The following is a 22,545-nucleotide window of genomic DNA, read 5'->3' as shown; positions in this document are numbered from 1 at the left end:
AGAAGAGGTAAGAAAGAACAGTATGCAGTATCAGAAGGAAAAACTATCTGTTCGTAGAAAGGAAGTTAGTAGCTGCTATTGAAGAGAATGATAGAAATCCAAATTATTGTTTTAATATACTTCTGATAGCTCTTGTGTATGATAGAAGCGCTCTATTCTGCATTTTGGTTTTAAACTAGTTAGAAGTGCATAAAGCTGTCATTATTCCTACTGTATATTAACGTTTTAACTTGTCAGTTTGTAGTGATAGTACTCATTTGCAAGTCTGCAACGTATTCTGTACTTTAAACATAGCTGTCCTAAATATATATCATCTATAGGACCTGTAGGTCAACTGAAGAAAAAAAATTAAGCAGAAAAAAACTGTGGTGCAGCAGATAGTGTTTAAGCATTATTTGCAAACAAATAGAAGCAGTTCTGTTACGGTTTTTAAGTTTTCTTGTCTGAGGAGACTGCAACACAGAAAGATGTTACAAACATGTGTCTGTAGCCCTCTTTTTAAAGATTGAGACAGTAGATTCTTGATCTGGTAAGATGCACTGTCACTAATGAGATTTTCCTGTTCTGTGGAGTTCCCCATCTTCCTGTGCAATTAAGACTACCTCCTCACTATCGTCAGTGTTACATTAGTAGATGATTTTTGCTTTACCTAACTATCACAGGGCTTTTCCATGAAACATAAATAAAAATAGGGGACATATCAAGTTGTCTTCTCCTTGCATTGCCTTTACTCAGAAGGGCCATAATGCTTTCCAGCTCTTTTGGAGAGAAACTGTCACCATCTTAAGGAAGGAGGCAGTGGGCGATGAGAGTGATAGGAAAACAAAAGTATGTACTGGGAGTGCACAGTGTCTTACTTTTCATGGTGAAAGCTTTCCCTGTGGTGACAGATGCCCACACCTTTGAAATGTAGATGCTGTTCAGGCTGTGAAAAAAAAAAAAGAAAAAGAAAAGAAAAAGAAGGTAGCTTCACTTGCCTATCTTCAGTGAAAAACTTCAGGGAACTGAAATTCATCACGTGCAGGTCTGTGTCATGTACTTGCTTTTTGGCAGTTAGACAAACCTGGCAAGCAACTCTGGATTTAGGTGTCTGCTAGTCAATTATACTTTCTCCTGGAATGCATTTTGACTAGAGGTGTGCAAATTTTAAGTACCAAATTAGCCAAAGCAAATGCTGTGAATGTGAATTTTTTCATTCATTTCTGAGAATTAAAGACCTTTCTGGGGTTATGCTAAGGCCATATTCACCAGGAAACACACAGCAACTGAAGACAATTTTTAATTTCTTAACATATTGACTTTTTCCAGTGTGGAAGTGTATTTCTCCTGCACAAGCTTTGATCAGTTTGTTGTATTTTAAGAGCTGTCTGCTCCCGAGCAAAGCATGTGTTTCTGTTTGGGGCTAAGCTTCTGTTCATATCATGTACACTGTGCCATACCTTAAGGAGCTTAATAGGCGGGGCAGTATAAGCTCTCTATCTTACCTTTTTATCTTGGATCTTTTTCTAAAATGTTTGATGTTCCCTAATGTAATGATTATTTTTGGAGAGTTCTGGAGAAGGAAAGAGACCCTGCAGTATTCCACTGTTGTATTTTACAGGGAAATTGTCTAACTTGTCATTTGCCCAGGCAGTGCTGCTTTCAGAAGTTTTGTCCCCATGTTCAGTGAGCAAGACTGCTGTCTACTGAGAATTTGTCCTATGTTTAAACAGAATGAAAATCCTAATAATGTTTAAGTCTTGGAAGCAATTCTTCTCAGAGAGCAGTTGTTAGTTCAGGAGAAGGAATTCCTTTTTTTCTGTTTACTGAACTGGAGGTATGTTGCCAGGGCACTCATGTGAGCAGAGGATCTGAGGAGGACTGCATTTATGGGAAAACCAAGACTTCTGAAAGTCTCTCTTCAGTGAGGCTTGACCAAGACTTGACACTGGTTCAACAAATTATGTAGACACCCACTTTCTCACTTGTTTCAGTGTTAGATGTTAAGCCTTCATACTTCTTTAATTCTGTTAAGGTGTTTTGCTGGAGTTGCAGACACTTTTTGACCTGTAATGAAGATGCAGAAGTCAATCTCTGTTGAGATTTCAGGTGTTGGGTTTTGCTCTCTTCCTCTGAGCATTGTAGACAGCTATCAATCACAGTGTTTGCAGTGCCTCATTAAAAGCATCCTCTTTCAGAGCAGTAGATGTAAAATATTAAAGATACCATTATAAAGTCTCTTTGATACCTGGACATTTTGGTCTTATTCAGTCTTGCATCTCTTGTATCATTGTCTAAGGTGGTTTTGCTAGCAAAACATTGTAAAAAGCCTATTGTCACAGGCAAAGATGCAGATACACCAAAAACTTCTCTCATTTTTTTTATTACTTTGTTTTTCTTCAGATGGGTAGGGAAGTGAGCAGCCCTTAGGCTGTACACAAATTGAATACAGGCCTAATGTTGCTTTCTAAAAATTCAGATGAGGAAACACAACATCTTTTGCTTGGCCAAGCCACAGGCTGCTAGTTGTCATTACAGGTTAATATTGTGGACATTCTTGAAAGGGAATGTTTGCTGTGCACTGCCCTTTTACCTTAAATAACAGGTTTATTCCATGAGTTATATGCTATCAAACTACTCTTCAGCGCAGCAAGGAAGGATTCAAAGACAATATTGCAGCTCAGCTACTGGTAAAACCTTTCTTCTGTGTCTATTCTGCAGCACAATTTGTTGAGGATTTTAATCTTGAAACTGAAAAGAAAAACAATTCTGTTACTTAAATTAACTTCTGTTTTGTCTTTAAGGCAAAGATTCAAAGTCTGAAGGAATCAACTCATCTCCAGTATCTTTGGTACCAGAAGAGAAGGTCTCTTTTGGTCTCTATGCACTGTCAGTTTCTTCATTTACAGTGGCAAAAATAAGGAAAGTTTACAACAAGTTGGATAGTAAAGCTATTGCCAAACAGGTATGTTGGGAAAAGAGTTGATTAATGTCTACTACTTGTTTGCTCCTTTCCTTTAACTTCTTTGAAGGCAATTTTAGCAATGCAACCACAAACAACAATGTATTTGTCAGAAAAGTTGCCCATAATCACTTTTTATAAAATTAAATTGAGGGAGATTGCACTCCTAGATTTCTTTCACATTCTTGAAATTACGAGTAGCTATGTATCTTGGCAACTTTTAGAGATATTTTGGCTTTTGAATGTAGACGGCAGTTCTAATACTCTTGCAAAACGCTTATGTTGTTGAACAATGTTTCTACTGCTGCAGGTGAACAAACCTGAGAGCTTAGTCCTCTGACTGTGATTCAGATTTGGAAACCCAAATATTGGTTTACATTTTTCTTCAAATACATTAAAAGTCAGTGAATTATTTGTTCAAAGGATCGCATATGAAGAAAGGCTGAGAGAGTGGGTGTTGTTCAGAAGAGAAGGCTCTGATGAGTCCTTATAGCAGCCTTTCAACAAGTACAAAGACTTTATAAAAACAACAGAGATCTTTTTTTTTACTGGGGCATGTAGTGACAGGACAAGGAGCAATTGTTTTTAACCTGAAAGAGGGTGGATTAGATGGGGCAAAGGATTAAACCTTTTATGATGAGACACTGGAAGAGGTTGTCTAGAGAAGCTGTGGATGCCTCATTCCTGAAAGTGTTTGAGGTCAGGTTGGATGATGCTTTGAGCAGCCCGATTTAGTAGAAGGTATCCCTGCCTACAGGAGAGGGAACTATAGATGATCTTTAAAGGTCTATTTCAATCCAAACTATTCTATGGTCCAGTGGGATTATTTTTAAAGTTAAATTCATCTCCCTTAAACTTTGAAGCCTGGAGATTTCCCTATACTTTAGAGAATGTTTTAGTGACTCTAGCATAATTCTGGTTTTACTCACTCTTCATCTGAGGAGGAAAATACACAAGTTATGTTCAGACTTGCGTAAAAGCCCTCTTACCTTTAGCCTCTGCTGCTTTTTCTTGGTTTGTTTAGCTCGCAATTTCTTCTCATGAGAATGCCACACCTGTGAAGCTGCTCCATAACTCAGCAGGGCATTTGAATGGACCAGCACGCTCCATTGGCGCAGCTTTGATAGGGTATTTGGGTGAGTTGAGTATTTGAGAATTATTACCTTTAAAAAACATTAATTGTCAATAAGAACTTAGATCTGCAAGATAAATCATGTAGTTGATGAATGTTAATGTGGCTTTGTTAAATTTATGTAACACTTGAGTACTTTATAGATACAGTATTTTTTCTTCATTAACATTGCATGTTTATTTCAGTTTATATGAGCTATTGTTATGAGTACCTTACCTTGGGTCATAAACTACTTTTTCAGTCCAGAATTCACCTTCTCTTCTGAAGTGTCACAATTCTTCTAGTGATATTCTTTTTATAATTCCAGCAGCGCTAGAATGCAAATTACTGGCATGTATTCACAATAATTTCCTACAAGAATTAGATCTTATTTTATTTTCTTTTTTTTTTTCTGCCTGTGCTCAGGAGTAAGAACATTTGTCCCCAAGCCTGTTGCCACCACACTGCAGTACATTGGTGGAGCTGCTGCTATTTTGGGACTGGTAGCCATGGCATCAGATGTAGAAGGGTTGTATGCAGCTGTGAAGGCCTTGGTCTGTGTGGTAAAGAGCAATCCATTAGCTAGCAAAGAAATGGAAAGAATCAGAGGTTATCAGGTATGTAAGAAATGTTTTAAAACAGACCAGTTTGATTGAATTTCACTGTCTGTTCTAGCAGTTCCCATGGAAAATCCTTATTGTGTTTTGGTAACTTGCATTTCTGCTCTTAACTTTACTGAGCTCTTGGCTAATTAGCATATATGAGTTACATTGGATGGCTTTTAATGGACAGAGTGGAAAGTTTCCCTCAGCAATTGTGCACATTTAGCTGCTTTGCTGAAACTGAGCCTTCATTACTAGCAAGGAAGAGCACAGCTATGACACTTTGGTGATTCTTTTCTCATGGTTGTGAACCCACCCCATAAGCCCAGGAGATTTTATCTCTGCAGTGTCCCAGCAAGAGAGGAGGATAAGGACACATGAAGAAAATTGAACAAGTCCAGTCCTAGAATCATCATCTTGAGGAGACTGCAGAGACTTTATAACCAGAGATGCTGTTTGCTTCTAGGCTGAAGGCTTCTTGATTCACCATCACGATGTTATGCAATCAGTTATGCAGAAGGATTGATTGATTGATTTGAAAAGATCTTCATGTTACCAATGCATTTTACATTTCTCATGAAGACCGCTTTACTGAAATAGAAAGTTTGTGCTGTAGTTTGGGCAGTGTATTTACAAACCTTATGATGTTAATGGCTAATGTAGTTACATCAAAACATATCATTCCATGTAGTCTGTTGCATCCTTGACTTTGACTCAGCAAATCGAGACAGTGTCTTCCTTGTTACTGTAAGCAGTCAATGGATCATCTTGTACAGCTGTATGTCCCACCTCAGCAAATAGCATGCCTTGAGAGAGATACCCATAAATCTGTAGTAATGTTTCAAAAGGCATGATAAAGCTGATCAGGCCACTGTGTGAGTGTTTAACAATGGAAGACAAGAAGTAGTATTAGTACATTTGGCAGTTGGTTCTTTCCCAACTCAGATTATGAGAAGTTAAACCAGAAATGATGGCTGAAAGGACGATATCTGTAATCATGCCTAGGGCATCAAAGGGTAGCAAGAGAAAAGAAAGTCGGACTTGTTCAGATTTATATTGTCATAGCTACTGTTTTTCCAGAAATATCTCATTTTTTACATACAGTACCCTAAGGATATTCTGTTTAAATCTGCCATGTCCTGCTGTCCAGGAACACAACTATCTGAGAATGTATCCTGTGCTGTCTTAAACCATGGCTGACCGTCAGAGAGCTGAGAGAGATGTGCATGCCTAATCCTCAGGGTCTAGATACTGTCTGTGGTGTAGAACAAATGTTTTGTGAGCTGGAGGGTGTCCTGGATGTGCCTCTTCTCTAATCAACCACAATGCAGCTTTCAAGTTTATTCATCAATAATATCAACTATCGTATATACTTTAAAGACTTTCTCAAAAGGGACACTGACATTTCATCCATGCTTCTTGGTGCTTAGAAAACATAGCTGTGTGTTCACAGGCCATTAATTCCTTTTCTGTTTACTTATTCAAGTTGCTGGCAATGCTGTTAAAGAAGAAACGAACCCTTCTGAACAGCCACATACTCCATTTGACCTTTTCCTTGGTGGGAACTGTCGATAGCGGGCACGAGACGTCCATCATTCCAAATTCTGCTGCCTTCCAGGATCTCCTCTGTGATTTTGAAGTATGTAAACCTGCACAGAAGTTGGCATAATGCTGAACAGTGGTTAAGTCAGATGCTGATAGCATATTTTAGATGTTGAACAACATCAAACTAGGTGGTTGTCCTGAGAAGTGCTTATTTAATATATAGTCCAGTAAAGCAGCTGAGCTGCAAGAGTATTGGTAACTTTTCATGCTGAAATGGCTTGAATCACTCTTGAAAGAATGCATGAGTCACAGATGTTACTGGATTTTGTTGCTCTAGAAGATATGCTTTGTAATTTTCCGTTCAGCAGTTTTGTTTATCCTATGTGTTCTGCTGCACTGCATATATTGAGGCACAAAAGACATACTGAAAATAATAGGAGGCAGTAAATGTTCAACATAGCACATAGGAATCACTTTATCATATGTCTCCTTCAAAGTTAATTGTAAGGCAGTTAAAATCTGCTTTCATGACCTATGAATTCTTAGTGGTAAACTAAAGAAAAGAGAGAAATTCAGATGGAAATATAATAGAGGCTGAAAAAAATGTGTAGAATTCATCATTTAGTGTTTGCTCCTTTGGCATTATCGATATCTGACAGAGATTGAGTAGAAGTTATCTGATTCACATACACTAAAATAAATTCTAAAAAATACTACTCCCACTGTTAATCCAGCTGTAAGATACTGATTTAATAGCACAAGTCCATCTCACACAAATGGCTTTAGGGAGGTATCCATGTATATTTTGAAGATAACACAAAGAAAGAGGAAATGAAAAGGGCAGCACTGAGCCTTTTTTTCTTAACCTTAGTGGATTTCTAACATAGAGGAAATTTGTCAGGCACCAAAGTTTCTTCTTTTTTTTTCTCGAGACATCATGTTAAAATTAGAAATAAGTTTGTCCTGTGTCTAAACATAAATTCTTCAGCATCATGTAGCTAGTTATTCTTAACAAACCTTTCAAATTGCAACAATACTTCTTTTGTGCTGACAAAATTAAACATAGACTTTATAGAAGTTTTTACATCTTCAAGGGATAATGTTTCTGATAGAGGTCTTGCTTTTCCTTTTTCCTTTTTCCTTTTTCCTTTTTCCTTTTTCCTTTTTCCTTTTTCCTTTTTCCTTTTTCCTTTTTCCTTTTTCCTTTTTCCTTTTTCCTTTTCCCTTTTCCCTTTTCCCTTTTCCCTTTTCCCTTTTCCCTTTTCCCTTTTCCCTTTTTCCTTTTCCCTTTTCCCTTTTCCCTTTTCCCTTTTTCCTTTTCCCTTTTCCCTTTCCTCTCCTCTTTTCCCTTTCCTTCTTTTCCCTCATGAAGGAACCAGCTGAGAAATTTCATCAGTGGTATGAAGTCACTCAGCAATATCTGTGCAGCAGATCCAATTCTGTGGTGCTTAGTTCATATTATCTCTTTTTTTTTTTTGGACCCTGAAGACCAAGAACAACTGTATTACAAATACACCGAAGAGATTAAAAAAATAAGAAAATGTGCAATAGGTCCATGAGTCACTAAGAAGGAACTTTCTAAAAGCCTCAGGTTTTTGACTTGGTGTTTTTTTAATAATTTATTTGATTTCTGTATTCAGAAATCAGTGACCCAATACATTTCACTTTAATTGGATAAATTATATGTGCTTGAACTTCTGCTAAACAAGGAAATGAAAAGATTTGTTCTGATCATTTTTGATTAGAAAATGACAAGAGAAGCAAAAGCTAGAAAGCTTTTTTGTTTAAGCCACTTTTACACACTAGAGCACAAGTATTAATTATGCTTTGTTCAATAGCAAGTAAATCTTGAGATTTGCAGCTATAACTGTGAGATTTGTGACTTTTGCATCCTTTATTACTTTTGTTGATTGAACAATTGATTTTTCTGGGGATGGGAGAGTAGAGGGTCTAAAACATTTTAAATGGTTTACAGGAAGTGCTGGGTAACATTTTTTTTTAAATGATCAAAATCAGGGAAGACCTTGAGTATAATCTTGGCAGAAGGTAGTAAGTTAATTTTACAAAGATAAAATCTTTGTTTAACCCAAATAAACTTAACACAGCATTTTGCATCAGCCTTGTAAACCCAAGTAACTCCTTGGGAGCCATTACCCCATGTGTTTAAAGAAATTCCAGACAGTGTGTAACTTTTTTTTGTCTAGAACTCTTTAAAAGTTTTCAGCCTGATACACTTAACAAGAGAATATGTTTAGTACCAATGTGCATTTCTTCAGTCTTTGTTAGTTCAGTTCTTTGCTAGTATATTTAAGACTTATCTGAAGTTGAGGAATTAACAATTGAGAACCTTGCAATGAGCTTTTGAACTCAATGACCAGGTAAACAGTGATGTAGGTGAACAGTTTTTATCTCTTCAAGCCTGTCATAACCTTTGGTATATTCATGTCAGTTTTTAATCTTTAACTGGATTTGTGTACAGAACATAGGATTGTTTATTCTGTATTTCAGGTCTGGCTTCATGCACCCTATGAGCTTCATCTGTCATTATTTGAGCACTTTATCGAACTTCTCACTGAGTCAAGGTATGAGCCAATGCCAGCCTAGTAATGAGACTTACAGGATTAGGTAATATGTAGAGGATGCTCTAAATTGAAATTGCCACTTTTTTTCTTCTTACAGTGAAGCGGCAAAGAATGCTAAGTTAATGAGGGAATTCCAACTCATTCCAAGACTGCTCTTGACTCTTCGAGATATGTCTCTGTCCCAGCCTACTATTGCTGCAATGAGTAATGTGCTGAGCTTTTTGCTTCAAGGCTTCCCTAGCAGCTACGACTTGCTCAGGTAGCCCACACCTGTGATAATTCTGGCTTTCTTGTTTTTATTATGTTTGATGATCTTGATCAAAAATGCTTAGTGCTATGGAGAACTAAGACAGAACTAGACAGAACTAAACGTAGGCAATTATTTTGTTAATGCCTTGATTTACATATTAAATGCATTTTGTATCTGAGCAGGTATGAGTAAACAATTAAACTGGCTTAATGTTCTGCAGGTGAAAAGCAAAGATGCTCTATTGCAGATCCCTTATTGCTGTGAAGCACTAAGCACTTCTTTTAAATACTACTGAATATTATTTGAGCTGGGATTTTACAATATGTCTTGGTTAAAATGCAACTTTGATTACTCTCCTGCATGAAAGGTTTAGTTCAAGATTTTTTCTTAATCATCACTGTGTAGAAGAATACTTAAGGCTATCAGATATAGTGCTATTAATTCAAACTATTCACATACAAGTGATCATGTTTTCAGCTCCTCACTTTAAGTGCAATTAAAGGTATCAGAAGCATCAACCTGAACACTTTACCTGTTTTTGTTTAAGTATACAGGGCAAAAACTGATTCAAGAATAAAACCATTCATTTTATCCTTAAATGGTTACATAACAGATTGTAAAAAGTCTATCAATGTTTGTTTTTCTCCTTCCTGGAAATACAAATGAAAAATATTGTATGACTTGGGAAAAGTTATACAAGCTTAACTGTAGACACCATTTCAGGTTAGTTCCGGAAGAAAGAGGACTATATTGCATCTCCTTTCTTTGAGTATCACATCATCATCTAATCTTGGAAAACCAAGACATTGTGACTTAGTAGTATCTCCCAGTTTCCTTTCTTCAGTCTTAGCATTTTCAGGGTCCTTTACCTGCAGACTTGGCTGCAAAGATTCTGTTAATTGCTACATGTTAATTTGGATTTTGGATAGTAACTTTAGATGGAAACTAATTTCTGCAATATTCAGATGTGAGAAAGTTGACAGTTTTTAGTATCTCCTTCTCACTAGTGTTACAGTTTTATATTTTAGGTCAATTATTGATAGATAAGAGTGCATCTGTTATATCAATGAATTATGTTTTTTCTGTATACATCAAGGTTTGGACAGTTCATCTCTTCCACGTTACCTACATTTGCAGTCTGTGAGAAGTTTGTAGTCATGGAAATAAACAATGAAGAAAAGCTGGATAGTGGTAAGTGATAGCATGGCTTAGAAGCAGTAGAAGAGAAATGCTTTGTCGTCTTTTCTGTGCTTAAATATGTAAAATGTAGAAATAGCATCATTAGCAACATTGTAGTTTTTGTCATAACCTGTCTACCAGTTAGTTGTGCTACTCTGGTTTTCAACATTGCATGCAAAGTAGTGCAAAACCCCTGTATTACTCTTTGGATTCTTTCTTTTAACAGTGCATGGTTTGTCCTGTTTTCTCTGCCTACTCCTTCAAATCAACCGTGCACTGCTGCTGCTTTGTGGGGAGAGAAAAAAGATAAAAGCAGATAACTAAGTGCATCTGCCCTTCAGCTTTTTTGGTCTGTTTTCACAAAGAACAAGGTTTAGACAGCCTGCACATTCATCACAGGAGTATACCTGTGTCTCTCCTGTTCCTTCTGAATACTTTGGCTTATTGTGATCTCAAAGATTATTGACTTTGAGATTATTAGTGAAAAAGACAGAGTGGATATTGGAGAGAGATCCAAATTGGTGCTCTCACTACAGACCAGCTGTGTTTTTTTCCCAAGCTAACCACAGCCTGAGCTGTGTACCTACCTGGAGAACCAAGTCCCTTGAGGAGAAATTCAGGCTGTATGAGGCATGGAGTGAGAAGTTTCTGAGGCAAAGGACATGGCATTTTTAGGTTACTGCTCTTCACCAGTTCTGCTGTATTTCTGCCATAGGAGATGCTTTGAGTTCATGTCTGGGACTACTGCACAAGACCTTTGCCCAGAAGCATCCATTTATTCTACATGTTTTCCCATGTCTCTTCAAGTTGTGCTTTTTTTAATAACAATGTAAAAATGTGATCCTCCTTTGACTGCATAAGGTATAGTAAGGGGGATTCACAAAAAAACTGTAAAGCTAATCCTGCATGTTTTGCAGTGTGTTTTTCAACTGATTATGAGTTTGGGGATCTCTGAAGAGAAAACTATTTTTATTTTATTCGTTCAGATTTCGAGGGAGTTGGGAAGTGTCAGGATGTTTTTCTCAGAATTCCCTCCTCTTGCCTCAGATTACATAATGCAGAATGTTTATTCAGCTACCATGTTGTGGGGTTTTATGGGGAGACAGGGATGGGGAGATAATTGAATTTTATTATATTTATGTCTCTTACCTGCCAGGAGTGACTAGCCTAACTAATTTGGACCACCTCAGTTTAGAATATTGTCTGAGAAGCTGCAATTCCCTTTTATCCATTCTTCAAACTGACCAAACTCTGTGATGACTATAATGGGGCACCAAGCAGATGCCTGCATGTTAGCATGGCTTCCTCGCAGCCTTGAGTGGGATCAGGTTATGTATGGGATTTATGAATAGCCGTGAAAATATGTGAATTCCAAAAGCCTAATTTTGGATTTGAGATTTTTTTGGTTTGTTGTTTTGTTGTTTTTTTAATGTTTAGGAACAGAGGATGATTTTGGAGGACTTGTTTCAGCTAATCTTATTCTACTACGGAACAGGCTTCTAGATATCCTTCTGAAACTTCTCTATACATCTAAAGAAAAGACAACTGTTAATTTGCAGTAAGTACAAAAAAAATTAAGGTAAATAAAGGATATAATTATTTATTTCAAGGGGAAGAACTATACAGCCCCCATTCAATTCACTAGTTGAGTTGCATAGTCTTATATAAACTATTGAATGATTTATGTAGATGTCACCAAATTAGCTTTGGGTATGCTAGCAGAAATGGAATGCATGTGTTGAGTTCTGTGCTGTCAGTTGTGGCAGCAAGAGTAACAGTACTAAGTAGATACTGGTGTACTTATCTTTCAGCTATTGCATTAACTGATTTTTGGTTTGACTCTTAAAAAAAAAAATTTAAAACCACAATTGATAGAATTAGTAAAAACTTGCGCTGCAAGTTAGGAACAATAGAAGTAAATATTACCTGGAGAGAAAAATATGTAGAAGATTTGGAGGGAGATTGTAACAGTAATATTACTCTTAATTCATGAGGGGAAAAAAAAGTAGTTGTAAAATTGTTCATTTTAAAACTTTGAGGGCCAGAGGATCACAGGTGAGTAGGATGAAGTGGGAACAAGTGTAGGTATCTGGCTTCTTTGATATTTTAAGTATCTCAAGAGCCAGTTCTTCACCCTAATTCTTGGTGATGTTTTCTTATAACTTCATGCATGCCAACAGATTAAAATACAATCTGTTGAAAGTAAAGAGGTTGTGTTTTTAGAGAAGTGGGATAGTCAACTTCTCATTTTATTAAGATCAAATGGCATCAGTAGGGGTTATCATTAGGAACATTGACCCTAGAATGCCCCTTAATTCCTTAAAATTGCGTGTGAGGGAACATGATATTATAGTTTAACGAAGTGCCGCAGTTATGTGGTGAGTTGGAGAAAAGACTTTGAAACACTGTCAAGTTGAACCTTGACAAAATAAAGCTTTCAAGCACTTGCCTGGTATTGAGTCTGTTTGAGGCATTTTGTGTGGCAAATGTGGATTATGTAGTGATTGACCAATCCCCAGCAACCTTCATGTTTTTTAATACCAGTTTATTAAAAAAGCTGGTAAAAACTCTTTACCTATATATGCTTAAGAAAATTATTTTAAATTTATAATTTGTGGAGAAATTTTTCCAGTTCAGCATTCCATATTTATTATCAAAAGCAGCAACTGGAGAAATCTCGTGCAATGGAATAATCCCAGGATCTGTATTTAGTCTTCCCTTTCTACTAACCAAATACATTGTAAGGGTTCCATTTAACAAGATTTGTTGAGCAACATTTCTTATGTGACAAGCTGAGCTAAGAATTCAGTTAACTCTTTGATAAATCTGAATTTTCTTTATCTTGAAGTTTGCCCTGTAGTGGAGGACATTTATTTTTGCTGTCTGGTAGGAAACCAAAATGCTGTAAAATGTGATTTTTTTTTTTTTTTTTTTTTTTTTTTTTAATTAGGGCTTGTGAAGAACTGATCAGGACACTGGGTTTCGATTGGATTATGATGTTTATGGAAGAACATCTGCATTCCACCACAGTCACAGCAGCCATGCGAATTCTTGTGGTCCTGTTGAGTAATCAGTCGATCCTTATCAAATTTAAGGAGGGTCTCAGTGGTGGAGGCTGGCTCGACCAGACAGATTCTGTCTTGACCAATAAGATTGGAACTGTGCTAGGTATGACATTTCAACCTTCTCACAGCTGAAGGAGTGCATGGGAGCATGTGTGCAAGTGTCCAGGCAGGATGTATTGTATGAATAGGGTCTGGCAGATCCATCTTTCCTGTTACTGATGCGATCAGATGCCTAGGCAAAAGGGAGCAGTTGTACAAAATTGCCCTTTAGGTGACATTACAATGATTTCGTTGTATTTCAGTGTCTCCTGATCATCTGTACAGAGCCTATGTGGCTCACCAGTTGTTTCCGTGGTGATAGGTTAAGTATGTCCTGTGGGCAGGCTCATCTGAACATAGCACCTTATGTACACAGCTAATAAAGATTAAGTAAAATTTACTTCTGAGCTGCTTTGTCTAGTGAGTTCTGGGACTATTACATTTGCCAGTTTGGATTTTTGCTATCTTGGGAATTTCTGTGTTCACAGCATCATCTCAGTCTTTCTCTTCCTTTGCCTCTCCTGGACACACATGCTCTCTACTATTAAAGACTTCCTTTGCAGGTTCTTAACGCCTTATTTATCCAGGTTATGAGACCTTTCTGTTACCTGGAATTCAGTGTTATAAGGTTTTAGTAATACAGGACCCATTTTGAGCATCTCAAAGCTGTCTGAAATGCATCTCCAAGTATCTGAAGTAACAGCTGTCAATTCTGTGTAGACAGGGATAGTGGCAATTTCCTAGACCTGTTTATTTTGGTCAAAATCAGATAGTGCTTTTCAGACGAATGTCCATTCAGACCCTGATGCAAACTTATTGACATGAAATGGGAGTCTTTCATGAGCTTGAGTAGACTTCAGATCAGGGCAGTGGTATTAATAGTACTTTCCACTTTATTTTGTTCCTAAAATGACTATACAAGGAGCTACCCCTCTGTGTTGCAGCAGAATACAATTTATTTCTGTGGTAAAGATTTTTCCAAGTTGGTTTATTCTAAGGACATAATTCTGAAGGATTATTGAAGTGATCTTACTTTAGGAAGAGGGACTTTCCTGAAACGAAAAATGAAGCCCATCTTCTCATTTTTTTGCATAAATGGACCTCTCTACTAAGGCTTTCTATTCATAGTGATTTCCCATAATACATCCCTCAGGATATTCAACTAGGAACATAAGATGATTCTATGCATTAATAATTAATTAGGAAGATTAAGGAAAACAGGTTTTTCTGAGACAATGCAGATAGTTACTGTTGGCATACTGCATCAGCTGTTTGGCAAGTTCTGATTAAGATCCTATATTTTATTTAAGAAACAGCAGAAGGAAGACAAAGGTGAATGTGGGCCCAGTGCTAAACACAGAGGGTGCCCTAGTGACTGAGGATGCAGAGAAGGCTGAAATACTGAATGCCTTCTTTGCTTCAGTCTTTATGGCCAAGGCCAGCCCTTGGGAACCCCAGTCCAGCAAGGATAGTAGGGTGGCCTGGACAGCAGAGGACTTGCCCTGGGTGGAAGAGGAAGAGGTTAAAGACTTGTTGGCCAAGCTTAAGGCTCACAAGTCAATGGGTCCTAATGGGATGCATCCAAGAGTTCTAAGGGAGCTGGCGGATGTGATTGGTAAACCTCTCTCCATCATTTTTGAACAATCCTGGAGGACAGGCAAGGTGAACAGACCCAGGAAACTACAGGCTGGTCAGCCTCACCTCCATCCCCAGAAAAGTGATGGAAAAACTCATCCTGAATGTTATCACTAAACATATGAAGGAAGAGATGGTTATCATGGAGAGTCAACATGGGTTCACCAAGGGGAAATCCTGCTTGACCAACTTGATAGCCTTCTGTGAGGGCACAACTTGCTGGCTAGATGAAGAGAAAACAGTGGATGTCATCTACCTTGACTTCAGCAAGGCTTTTGACACTGTCTCCCATAACATCCTCATCAGAAAGCTCAAGCAGTGTGGCTTGGATGAGTGGACGGTGAGGTGGATCGAGAGCTGGCTGAATGACGAACCCAGAGGATGGTGATCAATGGCACAGAATCAAGTTGGAGGCCTGTGGCCAGTGGAGTTCCCCAGGGATCAGTTCTGGGGCCAGTCTTGTTGAACACTTCAACCAGCTTGAGAGTTGGGCAGAGAGGAACCTCATGAGATTCAACAGGAACAAGTGCAGAGTCCTGCATCTGGGAAGGAACAACCCCAGGCACCAGTACAGGCTGGGAATTGACCTGCTGGGGGGCAGCTCTGCAGAGAGAGACTTGGGAGTCCTGATTCATAATAAATTAAACATGATCCAGCACTGTACCCTGGTGGCCAAGAAGGCCAATGGCATCCTGGGATGCATCAAGAAGAGTGTGGCCAGCAGGTTGAGGGAGGTTCTGCTCCCCCTCTACTCTGCCCTGGTGAAGCCTCATCTGGAGTCCTGTGTCCAGTTCTGGGCTCCTCAGCTCAAGAGGGACAGGGAACTTCTGGAGAGAGTCCAATGCAGGGCCACCAAGACAGTCAGGGGACTGGAGTATCTTCCTTATGAGGAAAGGCTGTGGAAACTTGGGCTGAGAGAAGAGAAGAGAAGAGAAGAGAAGAGAAGAGAAGAGAAGAGAAGAGAAGAGAAGAGAAGAGAAGAGAAGAGAAGAGAAGAGAAGAGAAGAGAAGAGAAGAGAAGAGAAGAGAAGAGAAGAGAAGAGAAGAGAAGAGAAGAGAAGAGAAGAGAAGAGAAGGCAAGGCTGAGAGGGGATCTCATTCATATTTACAGGTTTCTAAATAGTGCATGTTTGGAGGTTGGGGCATCCCTTTTTTCTATTGTGTCTAGCAACAGGAGAAGGGGTAGTGGGATGAAGCTGGAACACAAAAAGCTCCATTTAAATATAAGAAAAAATATTTTGCTGTGACGGAGCCCTGGCGCAGGTTGCCCAGATGGTTTGTGGAGTCTCCTTCCTTGGAGGTCTTCAAGACCTGCCTGGACATGTTCCTATGTGACCTGATCTAGGTGACCCTGCTTCTACAGAGGGATTGGACTAGATGATCTCTAAAGGTCCCTTCCAACCCCTACCATTATATGATTCTATGAAACTGTTTTTGCACATGCATATGCCCTATAAATTTGAAAACCATTGATATTTTAGGGAATTGACTGTTGTTTATTCAGTGTTCATTTTAAATATCCAATAACATAAAAATTTTCTTCCATCACAAAATCTTTCTAAATAAGATTTTTATTTGCAATCGCATTTAGAGAGCATTTACAGACCTCTATTTTTAATTGTAGTGTCATTTTGACTAAATCCCAGCTAGACTGTGACAAAACAGGTTTTTTTAAAATCATGCCTCATCAAATAATGGTAGCACATTATCTGATTTTCACACTCTGTGTTTTTGAATAAATGACTACACATCGGTTCCAAAATTTTTCATGAAACCAAATACAAACCACTTTTGTTCAAAATCACTGACTGAGTTCCTGCAACTTTATTTTTGTGAGGGTCTAATACAGGTATTCTTTCCACGTGAAACTGACTTTTTAAAAAGAAAACACCTGTGAGGACTCAGACTAATAAAAATCTTTCTTACAATGTGATCTCTGGCAGTGTCAGAAGAATGGGTCACTTTGTTGCAGCAGAGACTGAACTGTCTTACTGCCTCCTTCCTCACTTGAAAATAAGTGCTTCTGCTGTCCAGATGTATTTTTTTTTAATAGGAAAATGTCATACCTAGGTAGAGGCAGGGTTACAAAAGGTGAGTTTTGTGCCTTTGGCACCTCTTAAGATTAAAAAAAGAGCATTTCATGCTTCATGCCAACTGATTAATCAGTAACAAAACAGCTGAAACAAGAAGTCCCTGAGACATCTTTGGAAACAAATTAGTCCATCAACTTAAAATGGACCATGGAGTTGCTGCTTGGTAATACAAATCTGTAACTGATATTAAGGTAATACTTCCCTCTCAGCCAGCAAAATATCTGTTTTTCAGAAGCTTGGGTATTTGAAGAGTCTGAAAATGTGCTCACAGTCAGAAATGGATCTGCGTGTGTATGGAGTAGCATTAGGCAGTCTGTATGGAGCAGTGTCATTTAGGTGGTACTGGAAGGCTTTTTTTTTTAATTGATTAAAAAAATAATCATCTGAAGCAGAATTACAAAATATGTGGTTTATAGTGTGTATGCACACATTCATTTCTTACAGCATTAAGATATATATATCTTATATAATAATCAACAGATATACCCTGTTGAGTTCAGTACTTGAGTAAGAGTGAGCTTCACAGGCATTTCCATATTAATGTTGTTGGCTTTTCATACTTTTTTTCATCTTAGGCTTTAATGTCGGCAGGAGTGCTGGTGGCAGATCAACAGTCCGGGAGATTAACCGGGATGCTTGTCACTTCCCAGGCTTTCCCATCCTGCAATCCCTTCTGCCGAAGCACACCAACGTACCTGCACTCTATTTCCTCCTCATGGCCCTTTTCCTGCAACAGCCAGTCACTGAACTGCCTGAAAACCTGCAGGTCAGTGCACCTGTCATCAGCAGCCAGTGTAATCAGGGTTGCCAGGTAGGGATTATCTAGTAAGATCTGAATGTAATTCTGTCTGTCATGAAAGAAAATAGTGGATTAACCAGACTCCTCCTTTTCTGAAGCTTACTCGGTCATGATGTGGTGTTTAATTGAACTGTTTGGGGTGGGAGGACAAGGTACTATGGGAGGATGGGGAAGGCAGACTGTTATAGCATAGCTGTTGGTGGTGGCTTTCTGGTGTGTTTTGGAGTCAAATGACAAGTAGATCTCCATTTTGAGCTGACGCTGTGAAAACATTGAAGCAGGTGTAATTTTTTTACTTGGTTTTTGTGTTGGATTTTTTTTAAAAGAGTGGGGAGCTAGTGTGTTAAAAAGTATTCACAAGGCTACAGTCAAAGGTACCTTATATTTTAGAAAGTTTCTGTTGTTTTGTAAGGAGATGTCTCAGATGTTGCTGGAAAAGATTTGTTGTTCTTAATTCTGAACAGCTTTTGGACTTTTCATTTAGATTGTGTGTAAAATAGTAGATATTACATTGTCTACAACAGGGTCCTAGGAAAAAACACACGCTCAAGATAGACAAGGTGCCTGTTTGGAATGGATGAAGCTAACATTTGTTTATCAGTGCTAACTTTTATCCATCATTGGGAACTGGAAAGTAAAAATTTCAGACTGGAAGGTACTCTACCTGTCTGTTTTCTCAAGAGCAATACTTGACAGCACACTCAACACTATGCTACAGTGAAGTAGAGGCATGAAGCTCACTTTCTGCTTACAGCATTGAAGTACGGCACTGTTAAATCAAAACTAAATTCAACTACTTGAAATATTTAACAAGAGCATTGCTAATGCTAGAGATGGGCACTTCAATCTTTTTTTAAGGTGATTTTTGGACTCGCTGGAGAATGTAATTCTGTTTTGTCCATTTATTTTTTTTTCTGTGTAGTGGATATGGATGAAGTAAACTGAGATGATAGTGCAGTGCTTTTGCTGACAAATCTCTGATTTCAAAACACTTAAATACTTTGAGAATGTGAGAGTTGCACTTACCTTAGCCCATAGTTAGAAGGAATTTTTGTTAAGTAACGTGAGCTTTGTATGAAGTTTTTGAGGATAAAGTTTGCAGGATGCGAAACAATTAGTTTTTTAGATACTGACAAATGTAGGCATAATAAAAATCAATATCAATTTTCCCAGGAGAGAGATTATTTCATGCCATTTCTTCTCTTTCATCTTTTACAGTTTGATTTAGACTCTATCTGGACATTCATTTTTGGAGTTCCTGCCTCCTGTGATACAGTTACCTCTTCAATACACAGTGTTTGCACAGAAGCTGCTTTCTTATTATTGGGAATGCTGAGGAGCATGCTGAATTCTGTAAGCATAAAAAATTTACTCATATTTGAATATACAGAATTGTTTGCCATGTGGTCAAAAGCCACATTAAAAACTTCGAGGTTTTGCAAGTGTCATGACAAACGCAGCTGTGAGTTAGGCTCATAGCACTTAGGTGAAAACTGTTATTGTCAGTGGATTATTCTGTCTTACTTTATTTTTCAGTATCTGTAGAAATATTAGTGGCTGCAAATTAACTCCGCTTTTTCACAAAAAGGCTGGGCTTCATTATTTTCTGCAATTAAAACAAAACAGGAAAGCAGAAGGATAAAATGCCCTTCACAGAGATTATTTAATTTATTTCCTGGTTAACATCATGGGGGAATGTTTAAAAGACTACATCCCATCTGCTCAGAGCTATGCTAGTTGTAGATTTCATGCATGAACCTTCACATGCAGAGAAGTCCCCTGACTATTAATAGCCACATGCTGGAAGAAATTAATTTACTGCCAGAAAAAATGTGTCATTTTCTCATCTTTGAATCAAATGTCAAGAGTAGTGAAAGTTGGTTTCTCAGCGGGAAAATTTTGTGTTTCCTTGGAGCCAGAGTATGTTATCTGATGAAAATCTCATGAAATGCTTGAAAAGCAGCACCTGTTCAGTTTTTGCCTATTTGCTTGTCATATGTTTTAAATATGCTCTGAGAAGCATTGCTTGTGTTTGTCTTCCATGTAAACATGTTCAGAAATGTCTTCTGGACTGGTTACATGTTTGTGACCTGCTGAAGTACACATTGCTGTTGTCATGTGTTCTGTCTCGTCGGTGACTTCTTCAGTCATGTGTTTGATCGTCACCTCCTTGGACATATTTGTGACATGCTGTCATCAGGTGTATGTTCAAATGTGCTATCACATTTTTGGGTTGATCTGAGTCAGGTCATGTTTGCCAACATGTTTCGAATCATTACATTTTAGGACACATGCTTTGTCTTGTGGTCACTCATGTTGTAAACATGGCTCCTGTTCGAGATGTGCTTGAGCACATGCTCAGATATAGATTAATCTCATGCCTTAGGTTGCTATGTGTTATTGCTGTGGGTTTATCTCATGTTAAGTCATGTGTCAGGTTGCATTTCTTTATGTGGTTGCAGCTTGTTCCAGTCTGTTTTGTCATGACATGACCTGTTGAAATATTTGTCACATTCATTTACATGTTTCTCGTGGATTTATGAAATGATGACATGTTGCCATGTGTTCAGTCATGGGTTTGTGATGACTTAGACATATGTACTCTTGTCACATTTTCTGTTGTTACCTGTTGTAGAAACATGATTTGAACATGTGGTTTATGTGTTAGTGGCTTGTTCGGTAGTAACATTCTGAAAGCAAGATAAGCTATGTATTTGGTCATGTTTTGTCAGGTGTTCATGGTATGGTGGTGTTCTGTCACGTTGTGTCAGGTTTATCACAAGTTGATGTGCTCAGATATCTGATCAAACAAGTGACAGAAAATATATTAGGTCACATGTTTGGACATGGTGTTTTCAGTCCTGTATTCTAGACATGTGTTCAGTCAGATGTTTGAACAAGTGCTCCAGCACACATTGCATGTGTTCTGGATTTGCTATTTTCATGCTTCATCGTGTGTTGAACACATATTCGGTCACTTATTTCTTCTCTGCTTGAAAAAGTGCATATCCATGTAGTTGAGCACATTTGTCTCCATCTTTGGTTGCATCAACAGTCATGTTTCACTGTATGTTTGACAATGTTTTTGGTTGCATATTTGACTCTACAACTGCTCTTTCTGCAGCTCCTTTCTGAAATGAGCATTCTTCAATAAGTGCTGTCTAAACTAATGTGCTGTTTTGTTTTTCAACCCAGCCTTGGCAGTCAGAGGAAGAAGGCTCTTGGCTTCGAGAGTATCCAGTCACCTTGATGCAGTTCTTTCGATATTTGTATCACAATGTGCCAGACCTCATTTCCTTGTGGATGAGCCCAGAGTTCCTGTGTGCGCTGGCAGCAACAGTATTTCCTTTCAACATACGCCCTTACTCTGAGATGGTAGGAAATCCAACTAGTTAGCTGGTTTGGTTTTTGTCTAAATGTTGCTGTTGAGGATTTGTCAATTAACAGATGCACAAAGATAAAGCTCTTTCTCACCCTGCAGAAAGAGGTCATTGTAAAGGCTGGGCTGGATCTTTTGTGCTTGGGTTTTGGAACTGAGAGACGTGCATGCTCAACTGAAGGACAGTTGCTATGGAGTGCCATCTGAAACTTCATTTTAGGGGGAATGTACACAGTTTGTTTTCTAGCAGATCATTTTTTTTCAGTCATACAAACAATGTTATCTCAGATTCACAAACGGAAAAGAGGAGGAGTCAGTCTATGCTTTTAGTCTTCTAAATGGATGTGATAAAAATCTAGAACTTCTTTTTCCTCCCACTTCTCATTTCTTCTTTTGTGGTTTAACCACAAAACAGTGTTCTTGTATTATCTGGAACTACTGGGTTCAAGCCAGAGGAGGGTGTGAATTAATTTGACTTGCATTGCTGCCTGCAGTATTCTTTGAGCTTAGTGTCACTTACAAATGGTCCTATTTCTAGAATATAAATGGAAAAGAAACAAACACCTATTGTTAGCCGACATCTAGAAGTAATTTTGCCAAGAACATGGAAGGATAGTTGTAGGACAGGTTAGTAAATGCTAGGACTAGGGAAAGTATGATAAAATATTAATACTTACTGGCACCATGCTATATTTTTGTTGTGAGTAAAAGTAGGAGATCAATTTTTACATGTACGTGTTGATGAGTCTCACAAAGACAGTTTATTTTGCTTTTAAGTTAAACATGTACTTGAAGTAGATGCTAGCAGCTCTCTCAAAAAAGAGCCACTTATAAACTGGTAATGCTGATTTGGCATTCACCTGTATAGAGTTTTTAGAGGAGCCTCGTGTCTCTGAGCAGGTTTTGCTTTAACTACTAGGTCTCTTGAAACTTTGTGTAACTGCCTGACAGCTCGAGCCCTTTATTGTTTGTGGGCTGTCTTGACTCCAAACTGATTTACTCCTCCAGCATTCACTCTGCCCGAATGTGTAGAACTAACCTGTCCCTTGTGGAAAAAAAAGAATAGCAGCCAAGTTCCCACATTCCCAAATACCATAACCCAAGTTCAGTCATGAGAGAAAATTCTGAACTGATCTTTCAGCCTTTCTGAAATGGCCGTTTGAACCAGGCAGAGTTCACATTCAGACTTCTCTTAATTTCTTCTGAAAACTCTCCTACTGAAGTAGACCAAGTGATAGTTCAAAACATTTGGTTACTTCACATGTAAGCTGGTGATGCAGTAAACCTTTTGAGGGAAATTATATTGTCTCCTCTTGCATCTACAT

General features: G+C 38.1%; 1 protein-coding gene across 5 annotated transcripts in view; it reads left to right on the top strand.

Moving 5' to 3' along the window:
• WDFY3 (WD repeat and FYVE domain containing 3) overlaps positions 1–22,545 on the top strand; it is a 182,851-nt gene that overhangs the window by 115,275 nt on the left and 45,031 nt on the right. For 4 of the 5 annotated variants that reach the window (XM_061994269.1, XM_061994271.1, XM_061994268.1 and 1 more), the window contains 12 exons: positions 2,784–2,944; positions 3,966–4,077; positions 4,479–4,669; positions 6,141–6,293; positions 8,708–8,781; positions 8,879–9,040; positions 10,128–10,222; positions 11,648–11,768; positions 13,161–13,378; positions 17,618–17,853; positions 19,060–19,194; positions 21,037–21,216. In XM_061994269.1, the coding sequence (XP_061850253.1) occupies positions 2,784–2,944; positions 3,966–4,077; positions 4,479–4,669; positions 6,141–6,293; positions 8,708–8,781; positions 8,879–9,040; positions 10,128–10,222; positions 11,648–11,768; positions 13,161–13,378; positions 17,618–17,853; positions 19,060–19,194; positions 21,037–21,216 (1,838 nt within the window). The remainder of the gene's footprint in view (positions 1–2,783; positions 2,945–3,965; positions 4,078–4,478; positions 4,670–6,140; positions 6,294–8,707; positions 8,782–8,878; positions 9,041–10,127; positions 10,223–11,647; positions 11,769–13,160; positions 13,379–17,617; positions 17,854–19,059; positions 19,195–21,036; positions 21,217–22,545) is intronic. The other variant, XM_061994270.1, reaches the window with a different exon arrangement.

The sequence above is a fragment of the Colius striatus genome, chromosome 3 (genome assembly GCF_028858725.1).
Source record: "Colius striatus isolate bColStr4 chromosome 3, bColStr4.1.hap1, whole genome shotgun sequence".
Taxonomy (NCBI): domain Eukaryota; kingdom Metazoa; phylum Chordata; class Aves; order Coliiformes; family Coliidae; genus Colius; species Colius striatus.
Note: the sequence above shows the minus strand (reverse complement) of the source record. Positions and strands in the feature narration are given on the sequence as shown.